The following is a 12,322-nucleotide window of genomic DNA, read 5'->3' as shown; positions in this document are numbered from 1 at the left end:
GAGTTATTAATCATTATTAATCATTCTCCATATTTCCTAGAGTGAAACCTTGCAAGGGCTGGAAGGTGACATGGAGTGGAAATGTGGTGACATTGGGCTTAATCTGGGGGAAGGGGAGTTGACAGGAGCCCTTCTGTACATAGAACATGTTGTACGATCTGGTGTATGTGACTAGGACCTGTTTATGCCATCTGTCCAGTGCTGAAAAGCGAGGGCACAGGCAAGCAGAAACATATGCGTAGATGAACGCATGTGTCTTCAGTCCAGCCACATGGCACTTAAAGAGACTGGGTACATGTTACACTCCCTGTAATAGGGGAATCCCAATGAATGAAAACTCTGCCTATGGCGACTTCTGAAGGGCTTGCCATCAACAGTCAAAGGAAGCTGGAGGGGACAGGAATTGCACACACAGAGTGAAGGAGAAGCTGCCAGCTGTCCCTTTCGTAGAACCATAGAGTTAAAAGGGAGCACGATGGTTATAGAGAGCCAGTGTGGTGTAGTGGTTAAGAGCGGTAGTCTCGTAATCTGGGGAACTGGGTTCGCGTCTCCGCTCCTCCACATGCAGCTGCTGGGTGACCTTGGGCCAGTCATACTTCTCTGAAGTCTCTCAGCCCCACTCACCTCACAGAGTGTTTGTTGTGGGGGAGGAAGGGAAAGGAGAATGTTAGCCGCTTTGAGACTCCTTAAAGGGAGTGAAAGGCGGGATATCAAATCCAAACTCTTCTTATCTAGTCCAACGCCCTGCAATGCAGGATTCTTTTTGCCCAACATGGGGATCAAACCCCAGACCCTGAGATTAAGAGCCTCAGGCTCTAATGTCTGAATTCTCTCTCTCTCTCTATTTAGCTGCTATTTTCCCCTCCCAATTGGTAGGGGAAAGAAACAGAGAAAATCAGCTGCCAAGAGGAGTGGTAGTCAGACAGAGGCTACTAGTGCTTCCTCCTCTGCCGCATGTGTCCAATTGTGAGATTCTATTATGCAGTGAATGTAACGTGAAGCCAAGGCTTTAGCCAAGAAATCCCGGCACTTTTGCAGAAGTACAATTCCCAGTCTTCTTTTTTGGGAAGACATGGCTCGGGACTCAAAGTTGTTTACTCTTTTTAATGTCAGTGTTGCTCGGCTCCTTTTCTGAAGGGTTTTCCAGGAAGTGGAGACCTTGGATCTCAACACTTTATTGGAACCTTTTCATGACTTCTCTATGCAAACAACATCACATCATAAATACTTGTGGAAAATCCACCCTAAATAATAAAAAGGGGAGAGGTCACTAGCCTAGATTATTTCAGTGACCCGTTGGGACCTTAGTCTATCTTTGTCTTGCCTGAAATCCAGAATTTCTGGTTCAGCTAAAAAAGAGGCATCTGGTTTTAATTTATCTCAAGAACTATGAGGGAACCCGCTCCCTCCCTGACACAGTATGCATCAGTGAACAGTCATTTCCTCATTTTGGGGCAGTATGTGCACACACACCCCAACACTTATGGGGCCAGAAGTGTTTTTCCACCTCCATTGTACATGTCTACTTTAATTCAAGATATCTGTTGTTGCCCTATCTCCCTTTGTTAACCAGGTTATATTTCAACCTTGTGGATCTCAAGTGAATCATTATGGGCATATCTATACTAAATATGTTTGAAGAAAGTTCAATAGTCATTGTATGACTGAGAGCTGGTTCCTGGGGTGAGGGAGCTAGAGACCACTCACAGTTCTTACCATCCTCTTCTCGGGATTATTGGTGTGTGTGTGTGTGTGTGTGTGTGTGCGTGCGCGCTATAGCTGGAATGCTATAGAACTGAATTACCCCAAATCAGAGGGTGGTCATAAGGACAAATCTATCTATCATCTATCTATCTATCTATCTATCTATCTATCTATCTATCTATCATCTATCTATCTATCTATCTATCTATCTATCTATCTATCTATCTGTCTGTCTGTCTATCATCTATCTATCTAATCTGTCTATCATCTATCTATATCTATCTATCTATTTATCAGTCTGCTATACTACTGGTTAAAGATAAATTAATGAGTTTGCAGCTGAGGGGCCAGAACATTTTGTTTCAGTTTACCACTATTCTTGTTCCTGGCAAGTATTAGGACTCACTGGACAGTTAGGGAGCAGAGGATTAAACTAAGCATGGGAGTTGGTATAATGACCAACAAGGCCTGTATGTTTTCTCAGAAACCTCTTTCTTGGCCACACTGGATCTGAATTTACTCTTCAGCAATTTATTAATCTCGTGTCAGTTTTTTTTTTAAGTACTTCTCCCATCAGTGAAGAAGACTAGGAACATTTTTTTAAAAAGCAGATAAAATTATTAAAGTTTTAATAAGCTGGATTCTTTGGCAGCTGCTAACATTTTGCATTCAGAATTCACTGATGTGACAGTGGCTAGGCAGGACCTTAGCCACAAATGCAAACAGGTTCCGATTTGTGGAGGTAATTTCAAGTCCCCACTCAACGTTAAATGTTTGCTGGTCACTGACCTGAAGCTCCCTTACCTCCCACTTACCCTAACAGCCACCTGCAATTTATACAGACTTATAGACCACCCTCACCTAGAGAAGCCCCCAGCCATTACCACCACCACCAGCTTACTAGTCCTATCACTGACTTCCCTGCTCACCACCGGACCCAGCTTCACACAAGGCAGACAGACAGCGAGAACAACAGAAAGAGAGAGAGAAACAGAAAAGAACAACATAGAATTTATCTAAATTTCCCGTGATCAAATGGCTCACAAATTTTCCCAGCTGGGAAGACCTTCAAGAACTCTCTGCCTGAAAGGCATATTACGCTGAGAAGGAGCCCTTCATCATGACAACGGCCAAGGCCATTCCAATCCCAGCCCTTGCGTGCTCACGCGCTCTCTCTCTCTCTCTCTCTCTCTCCACGCACACACTTCTTTCAAGTTCCCCCACCCTTAGGGTCCATCAAAGGTTCTGGAGGTCTGTGAAGCTGTGATTTAATTGGTGCCTGGATGAGAGCCCAGCACGAAAGGGTTTTGTGCGGCGTGGTTGGGAAAGGCCTGTGACTCTGGAGAGCTTTTGTCACTCATAGGAGAGGCAACACAATGGCCAGTACTTTCAGTTCAGTATACAGTAAATTTAGCTTTCTATTCCCATATGCTGCCCCCACCAGTGTTGCACGGGGGCCCATGCATCTGAGGTCACTTGCAGACAACCTGTTTATTGAACATTCATTCTGATTTATATGTTCGGAGGTTATAGGATGTTGCATCAAGCCATGGTTATATCCCATACTTTCCAGTACATTTCCTCATCATTTTCCTTATTACAAAAAGTCAGATTTAAGAGGAAAGTGGCTTTGTTGTGCAAGAGCACCAAACTTTAATTGTGCCGGTATGTTACAGAATCTCCCATAGTCCATATTATCTGCTGGGATGCGGGTGGCGCTGTGGGTTAAACCACAGAGCCTAGGGCTTGCCGATCAGAAGGTCGGCGGTTTGAATCCCCGCAACGGGGTGAGCTCCTGTTGCTCAGTCCCTGCTCCTGCCAACCTAGCAGTTCGAAAGCACGTCAAGTGCAAGTAGATAAATAGGTACTGCTCCGGCAGGAAGGTAAACGGCGTTTCCGCGTGCTGCTCTGGTTCGCCAGAAGCGGCTTAGTCATGCTGGCCACATGACCTGGAAGCTGTACGCCTGCTCCCTCGGCCAATAAAGCGAGATGAGCGCCGCAACCCCAGAGTTGGTCACGACTGGACCTAATGGTCAGGGGTCCCTATATTATCTGCTGCACACAGAAATAATATTCTTAAGATTTTATGGCGGCCCTCCTCTATGTAGTAACATAAAATAATAATAATAATAATAATAATAATAATAATAATAATAATAATAATAATAATAATAATTCTTTCTTTTTAACTAGTTTTTTTTAATTAAGACTCTCATATATATATTAAAAAGGGAAAGCCAATATCCCTATTCAGAAAGCTGACATTTTGCGGCTCCAGACACAGTAAGACAGAAAACAGACAATGCTGATCAAATTCTGAAATTTTGGGAGAACTTTACCAAAACTTTGGCAATCCCATCCTATCCTTCAGTATAGGAACAGCCTGCTGGATCTGGCCAAAGACCCCTCTAGACCAGCATCCTGTTCTCACAGTGGCCAACCAGGTGCCTATGGGAAGCCTGCAATGCCTTCCCCCCTCTCCCACCTTTCTTCTCTCCTTGCCTATCAGATCCAATTTCCAACCCTGCCTTCCAAGGTCGGTCCATCCATCCATCCATCCATCCATCTCAACACACCTTTGCAAATATAAAAATAAAATGGCCAGAGGCTTGAAAGGGACTTACCCATTGGCTGCAATTGTGGGAGCTGATTGCTGTAACAGAGGAGAGTGGGGAGGAGAAACAGATAAATGGTTAACTACGAAGACTGCACAGTCACCTTAGCCCAACATCCAGCTCAAGGCAGGACCCTCGCCAAGTTATCACCTCTAACTGATCAGGCCTGAAGTCATACTGACTGTAGTCAGAGCCAACCTCCCTCCTGCAACCTGGTGCCCCCCAGGTGTTCTGGACTATAGTTCCCATCAGCCTCAGTCAGCACAGCCGTATGATGCTGGGGCTGATGGGATTTGCAGGCCAATAATGTCTGGAGGGCAGCAAGTTGGGAAAAGCCGATTCAGATCCACTCTGCCTCTGGCGTACCCAACCATAATGAGAGCCAGTGCAAAGTGGTGGCTAGAATGTGTGGCCAGCAAGACTTGCGTTCAAATCCTCACGTAGCCCATCAAGCTCCCTGAGAGATCCGGGGCAAGCCCAATTAATGTGTAATTAAGATGCACTGGAAGATACAAGATTGGACACTTCTAGAAGGGAACTAGACAAATTTATGATAGACAGTTTTATTACTGGCTGAATAGAGCGCCCATTTTCAGTGCCACTATGCTGATGAATGGATCTTGCCTTAACAGCCTGCTTGAGGAGCTTCCCTGAAGTATCTAGTTGGCCACAGAAGGAAGCAAAAGGCTAGTTTAAAATGACTTTTAGTCTCACTCAGCAGGTGTATTCTTATAGCAGAGAGAGAGAGAGAGAGAGAGAGAGAGAGAGAGAGGTGGAACTGTAGGAAGTAGTTGTTTTTAAAAAATGGTCTGATTTATGCAGTGAGTAGCGGCTGTGGAATTAAACAGTCATAACGCTCTTCTAGAAAAGTTGGTTCCACCAGATTCTTATTTGTAGCAATTGCAAACAAGAAATGAGCTATTGGATCCACCCAGAATGTATTAGGGTGCCCCAAAATACATCAGACTGGATCCTTCAAGCCACTTACTGCCCACAAGGAGAACTTGGTCTTTCTCCCAGGAGCATCAGATGCTTTTGCAGCTGTCCTCTTGCCCTCGGTGTGGGGTTTTTTTTGCAAATGTTTATCCTGCCTGCTTTCCACCTCATCACTCACTTGGGCACGACGTTCTTCGTGTCGGTGTTGCATCTCCACTGGGTCTTCCCAAGGCTGGCCAGAGGCATCTAGGCGTGGCGTCTCCCAGCCACTCCGGAAAGTTGGGTTGTAGGGATCTGCGTAGCCCCGGGGAAAGTCCACTCTGGGGCGCACAGGGCAGAAAGGAGGTAGAAATGAATAGAAGAAAATAATACAATTGAGAATGAGTGAAATCATCAAATGAGGGGGGTTATTGGGTTGTTTTTGTTTTTATTGTGTGTTTTGTGTTTTCATATTGTGGCTTTATCTTGTGAACCACCCTGAGACCTGCAGGTATAGGGTGGTATACAAATTTAATAAACAATAATAATCATGAAACCCTCAATCACATACTGAAACTTGCCCATTCATTTCTGATTAAAATTGCCAAAACCACTCGACTGATTGACCTCAAACCGATCAACACGGAATCACTAGCCAGTGTCACAAACGGATGGGTCTAATTTATCAGCAACATATCGAAGACCTTGGAATGCAAATCCCCAAGGTTTCCAGTGACCTCCGAGCCTGAAATGAACTGCTGGGCTCCAGTGACCAAGCTCCTCTGGTGCCATCAGCTCAGTTCAGCCAATGGCAGGCAAGAAAGTTCATGGGTGAGCTCCCGTTGCTCGGTCCCTGCTCCTGCCCACCTAGAAGTCCGAAAGCACATCAAGGTCAAGTAGATAAATAGGTATCGCTCCAGAGGGAAGGCAAACGGTGTTTCCATGCACTGCTCTGGTTCGCCAGAAGCAGCTTTGTCATGCTGGCCACATGACCTGGAAGCTGTATTCTGGCTCCCTCGGCCAATAAAGCAAGATGAGCGCCGCAACCCCAGAGTCGGCCATGACTGGACCTAATGGTCAGGGGTCCCTTTACCTTTACCTTAAGCTACTGAAGGTAATGAGGCCCTTTATATATCCAGGTGTCCTTTGTTTTTTGTTTTTTATAATAATATTTATTCAGATTTTTTAAAGATTACAAAGAAAACATGAAAAAGGCAAAAAACAAAAAAAATACACAGTACAACACAAAAACAGAAAAATGCAAAGAAAAAATGCAATCATTAAAAAAGAGAAAAGAAAAAAGCAATTTAAATCCTTTACATAACCACTTCCCTTTTACTTATTTTCTTGACCTCCCCACACCTCCCATTTCTGTATTCAAATTCAGATTTTTATTTCAGCAAGTCCTTTCAACCTTATTTTTTAACTTAATAATTTCTCTTAATATATTATTATTTTACTTTCTCTCTTTCATCCATTTCCTCGATTCATTTTTGCTTAATCTTCTATATCTAATCATTTTCCCTATATATCCTTCCAACCTTATTTTCATTTAATTTAATTCATTTTAAAAAACACTTTTACTTTATCCAATCTTAACTCTCATTCAAACTTAAACATCAATACTTATTCTTAAACCATTTCTCTAAGGTCGACCAAAATTCCCTTCCACGGATTTCCCAATTTTCATACAGATAACAAAACAAAAAGAAAAACAAGTTATAATTATATACCCTTTAAATTCCCAATTTCTATTCCACCCATGCCCCCTTCCCGGTTTCAGTCCCCAACATGTGTCCATCAGTCTCAAAATACAATCAGCCTGGAGATCTTAAATCCGAGGCTCTTAACTCTCTCTCACTTCCTCTCTGCCGGTCTTTTTGATAGTCCTTAATATTGAAAACCAAATCTCGGGGAAGCTTTGGCCCAACAGGATCCACTTTTCTTCCATCCAGACCTTCATACTTAAGAATAAAGCCTATGGGGTATTCCAGATCTTGTTTCATACTCCTTTCAAATCCAAATGTCCCCAAAGCTCCAACTTCCACCTTAATCAAATTTGTAATCCTTAGGTCTTCAGATCTCCACATAAGGAGATCTCTCCACTTTTCACTCTCCAATTCAGGCTTGACTTTCCACATCAGGTTTTTATTTTCCTTTATTGCCATCATGTCAGGCCTCAAATTACACTTCTCCTTTAACATCTGCAAAATTACGGCTCCCCCTTCCTTTTCTTCAGGGACAACATATATCTCCTTCTCCAAATTCTCAAAGCTCTCAAATTTCTCAATTTGTCCAGTTGAATAGGCTTCCTGCGTCAGATCCTTGTCCTTATCAAATTCAATGAAAGTATTCACTGTTAAATCCAAAGTTGTAGCATTTGTAGCCAAAACATCAATTTGACCTTGCAACTTTCCCAAGAGAACAAATGCTCTGTTCAGTTCAGCCTGTATTTTTCCTCCACCAGCCATTCTTTGTAATGTCCCAAAGCCCCCTCTAGGGGGGTTTTAGTTCCTTGATGTTCCTTTCAGCTCAAATCCAAAAGTCCAGTTAGTTTGTATCAACCCTTCCTTTTTCAGGAGCAAATTGTAACAAAATGTGACCAGCAGAAGCAACAGAAACAAAGTCCTCTTTTTACGTCTTGACAGCTAGCTTGACAGCTGTCAAGATCTTCTATACCTCTATACTTCTATAGCTCTCACGGAGCACTCCCGGGTCGGGGGGTGGCGGCGCTTCAGCTCCCAAATTTAGTTCTTTTTCTGCAGGTTCCCCTGCTTCCAATAAAATTCTTATAATGCCAAACCGTGAAATTAAGGTCTTTTGCAAGAAAAAAGAAGAAAAATTCTCCTCGACCTTAGTTAACAGGTCCTTTGCTTTGAGTTGTTTACAGAGAGGGAAGGCTGACTTCCTGTTTAGACCTTCCCCGATCGTGCCGAATTTAATAAATTTTCTTTAAAAATCCAATTTCCGTACTACTCACGGGTTGTTGCTTTAGAGTCCAATTGTTCACAAGAAGTCAGCGCTCTCCGACAAATGGCTGTGCGGCTTCACTCCGCGGAAGAAGCAATCGACTCTCAGCACCGCGCTGCTCACCCCGTCCCGCTCTGGAGCCTTTAAAAAGGCTCCTTCACGGCTTGGGGGGCGCAAATGGTGCCCGCCGAGTCCCCACGCTCACAGGCTTCACCCGCCTGTGATTTTTTAAGGGTCCCCGCTTTGCCGCAGCGGTAAGACCCGATCCCGCGGAGCCGATCCCTCCGGAGCTCAGAGGGAATCCGCCATTAGTCGTTGGCGCTAACCCGGAAGTCTATCCAGCTGTCCTTTGTCAACAACAAATTGTCACTGTTTTTTGGTGTTGAATATATGCTATATGGTAATTTATGGACCTAATAGGAATCTAAAGCCATTTGCACATGTTGCCATGCAACCAGTCCATGCAGAATGTAGGCACCCTATATATAGAAATGAGCAAACCAGTGATATTTTAGGGAGCAGGCTAGCAGGTGGGGCCCATTACTTACATCATAGGAGCTTACACAACACAAAACACTGTTGCTGTATGTAGGTTTCATTTTATTTGTTTTTTATCTTATATTTTGAAAACGTACATTTTTTCCCCTTTAATTTTTTGGGGGGGCCCCAAGAAAGTGGGGCCCTAAGCTATAGCTTGTTTAGCTTATGTGTAAATCCAGCACTGGGGAAGAAATAACAACCCCCCCCTTACCTTGGCCTGGTCCAGTTTTCACCCAGTGAATACCACAGTTCCGTCTCCTGGTCTCCCAAGCAGCCTCGCATCAGGGTCACAGCTTCCAGGGTCAGCATGGGGCTGCGCAGCTCAGAAGCAAACGCTGGTCCCCCCGAAGACTCCACAACCTGAAGTGGGATGCGAGAGTCAAAAATGCCAAGTTGTTGTTATTGTTCTATTTATTTATATCCCAGTCCGGGACTCAAGGGGGCCCAAGTTCTCCACGGGAGGTGCTTGACTCTAGAGCAGTGGTTCCCAACCTTATTTTGGCCATGCCCCACCTAAGCAACTCTAAAAATCCTGATGCCCCACCCCCCACCCCCATGACACATAATTCTTATTATTCAAAAAGTGAACTATTCATGTGGAGAAAGTCTAAAAGGCCATTAAATGTTAATAACTCATTCTCGAATTGGCCCCCTTAAAAATCCAATTGTCCCCCTGTGGGTTGTGTGCCCCACATTTGGAACCACGGCTCTAGAGCCAATCTGCACACGCAAGCAACATCGCACAATGAAGCTTTCCATGGATTGTACCACACTGCTCTCCAAGGATGCGGGGAGGGGATTGCACTTTTAATGCTCTCCCGTGACAAAGGAGACTTCACATACAGATGCCTAGCATGCCAGGGATATATGTTCTAGGCCAGGCATAGGCAAACTTGGCCCTCCAGATGTTTTGGGACTACCACTCCCATCATCCCTAGCTAACAGGACCAGTGGTCATGGATGATGGGCATTGTAGTCTCAAAACATCTGGAGGGACGAGTTTACCTATGCCTGATCTAGGCTCCCCTTTGATACACCAGTTTTCCACATGCAATGATTTTTTTTTAAAAAATGGGTTTCAGTCCCATGTCTGCCATCCACATGGTATAGTTCACCCTGTCATTCTGCTGCTTGGGCAAATCACCTTCCAGGATCACCACTGGTTCAGCTGCCTGAGAGTTCATCTTCCCCTCCCCTCTGCCCCATCTGTTGCTTACCAGCTTCAAGGGGTTGAAGAGAAAATGTATGAGCTCCTCTGAGGTAGGGTTTGCAATGTTCGATTTCAGCCTTGCCTGAGTGGTGGGAACAAAAACATATCCTAGTGGTTAGCATGAGCCAGGCAGGTGCCCTCTTGCTTTCTTGTGAGAAAAGCGCACCCAACAACACTCACCAGAAGGCTGAAGGAATATTTCATCTTTGCCAGAGCATCTTCAAACTCCTCTTGGGGAGGAGGCCGGGATCGGATTGTCAGGAGTCCCTCTGCGGATGCAGCAGAGTAAGAAGATATTGACACCTATACTGCAACTTGGGCTATTGTTCTACGATGACATTACATGCAACCTAAATTATGTATACTTCCTCTTGGAATTGCAGCGGAACAAAGCAAGAGGCATGAAAGCACAAACGAATGCCAAAACAGACTCAGGCATGTGTGTACATCCCACTTCCACCTCACCAGTCCAGAATCTGTTTTGGAGACCAGAGCCCCTGGTCCCGATGGCTCTAGAGGCTTCCTCAGCACAGGTGCCAAAGGCCTCCTGTAAATGCTCCACATAATGAAATTAATGTGCTACACATGTCAATACAAGATGCCCAGATGTGGAGCTGCACACATGGTGTGCAGCAACCATGTCAGTAAGCCTTTTGAATCCATGACCAAAGCTGCAGGATTTCTGCCTGCAGACTGGAATCCATTGAGGGTTCTGGAGAAAGGCCCCTTGCCCCAGGTTTTATCTGAAAGAGCAACTCACGTCAAACGAGTGAAAAACACACACACACAAAGCATGACAACTCTGCTATGGTGCTATGCCGAAACAGGAGACCTGGGGCCTGTTATGTTAGGGAAGCCTTTCAGAGCCCAGTGAAACTTTCTGGATTCTGGTGGGTTTCCAGAATTGTCCAGAGGGCAGAACCAGAATGTTCAGCCAGACAGGAGCAGCATTCAGAAGAAGAAGAAAAGGAGTTTGGATTTGATATCCCGCTTTATCACTACCCGAAGGAGTCTCAAAGCAGCTAACATTCTCCTTTCCCTTCCTCCCCCACAACAAACACTCTGTGAGGTGAGTGGGGCTGAGAGACTTCAGAGAAGTGTGACTAGCCCAAGGTCACCCAGCAGCTGCATGTGGAGGAGCAGAGAATCGAACCCAGTTCACCAGGTTACGAGTCTACCGCTCTTAACCACTACACCACACTGGCTCTCTAGTTTCTAGCCGCCTCAGTTATCGTGGCAGGAAAGAGAGGGAGAATGTAGTTTCCTGGAGCCCAGTTCGATCTATATTTCTCACCGCCTGGCCCCCGGCGACGCCCCTTTGCGGAGCGCTTGCGTTGATCCAGGACACGGAAAGCTTCGGCCGATTTCTGCAGCTTCCCTATGAAGGCTTCCACGTCGTCAAAAACATGGTTCAGCAGCTCCTGTCAGACGGAGAGAGGAAGGGAGATAACAACAGACAGCTCCAGCTGAACACTGTGTATAGAGCTCTCTGAGTAAGAACCAAATGCACAGATCTGTACATGTCTACTCAGAAGTAAGTCCCACTGAGTTCAGTGGAGCGTACTGCTAGGTAAGCGGGCATAGCATTGTAGCCTCAATTTCTAAAAAGAAAGAAAGAGAGTTGTGGCATGCGAACTACATGTACTGGAATTCTCTGTTCTGTGCAAATTCATGAAGTATATTGTATTTAATTATGGGGTATCAGAGTTTTTAGGGGGTTAACCAGGCTGGGATAGCAGGCTTGTTGGTTTTTGAATGTCTGATGTAGATTTTTCAATTTTGTTGTTGACAATGCTGTAAAGATTATCATATTGTAAGAAGTGATGTTCCCTTGCCCTAACTACACTTTACTCCTGGAAAAGCAGCAAAGACCATCTACTCAATCTTGAACTCCTTGAAGGATTTCAAGGTATTTATATCAACGGCAGCATTCCATTGAGCTACAGCAACATAAAACAACACGTGGTTTGCAAAACAACAACAATACTTTTAAGAGAATGAAAACACGCTTCCCTAAACATTTTTTTGGGGGGGTGAGGGAACAGTATTTAAATATATATATATATATATATATATATATATATATATATATATAGGAAGAAAAAATAGTATTTAAGAGATCAGCCCAAATATATTCTATTGGTTGTGTGTGCGTTTCTTAAAGTCCAGATATGCCAATACGTTCTGTACAACAGCTGTACAACAAGCAGGGGAAAAACCCCACCACAGGTGTATCTCTCCCTATCATTGCTTTGTTACCTGTCCAAACCTGCACATACCTGTCAGGAAGCTGCCAAGGGCACTAAGTATTCATCAGGGACAAAAGGTGACAGGTCCTATTGGGTGCATGCAAATACAGGCAAATCCA

General features: G+C 44.6%; 1 protein-coding gene across 1 annotated transcript in view; it reads right to left on the bottom strand.

Moving 5' to 3' along the window:
• Positions 1 to 12,322, bottom strand: part of EPS8L1 (EPS8 signaling adaptor L1) — a 39,204-nt gene that overhangs the window by 12,356 nt on the left and 14,526 nt on the right. The window contains exons 10-15 of the mRNA XM_081837387.1: positions 11,249 to 11,375; positions 10,135 to 10,223; positions 9,962 to 10,036; positions 8,956 to 9,104; positions 5,434 to 5,575; positions 4,329 to 4,357 (exon numbers count right to left, since the gene is read on the bottom strand). Of these exons, the coding sequence (XP_081693513.1) occupies positions 4,329 to 4,357; positions 5,434 to 5,575; positions 8,956 to 9,104; positions 9,962 to 10,036; positions 10,135 to 10,223; positions 11,249 to 11,375 (611 nt within the window). The remainder of the gene's footprint in view (positions 1 to 4,328; positions 4,358 to 5,433; positions 5,576 to 8,955; positions 9,105 to 9,961; positions 10,037 to 10,134; positions 10,224 to 11,248; positions 11,376 to 12,322) is intronic.

The sequence above is a fragment of the Podarcis erhardii genome (genome assembly GCF_964252035.2).
Source record: "Podarcis erhardii genome assembly, chromosome: 13".
Taxonomy (NCBI): Eukaryota; Metazoa; Chordata; class Lepidosauria; order Squamata; family Lacertidae; genus Podarcis; species Podarcis erhardii.
The sequence above is the reverse complement of the archived record's forward strand: the minus strand, read 5'-3'. Positions and strand labels throughout refer to the sequence as shown.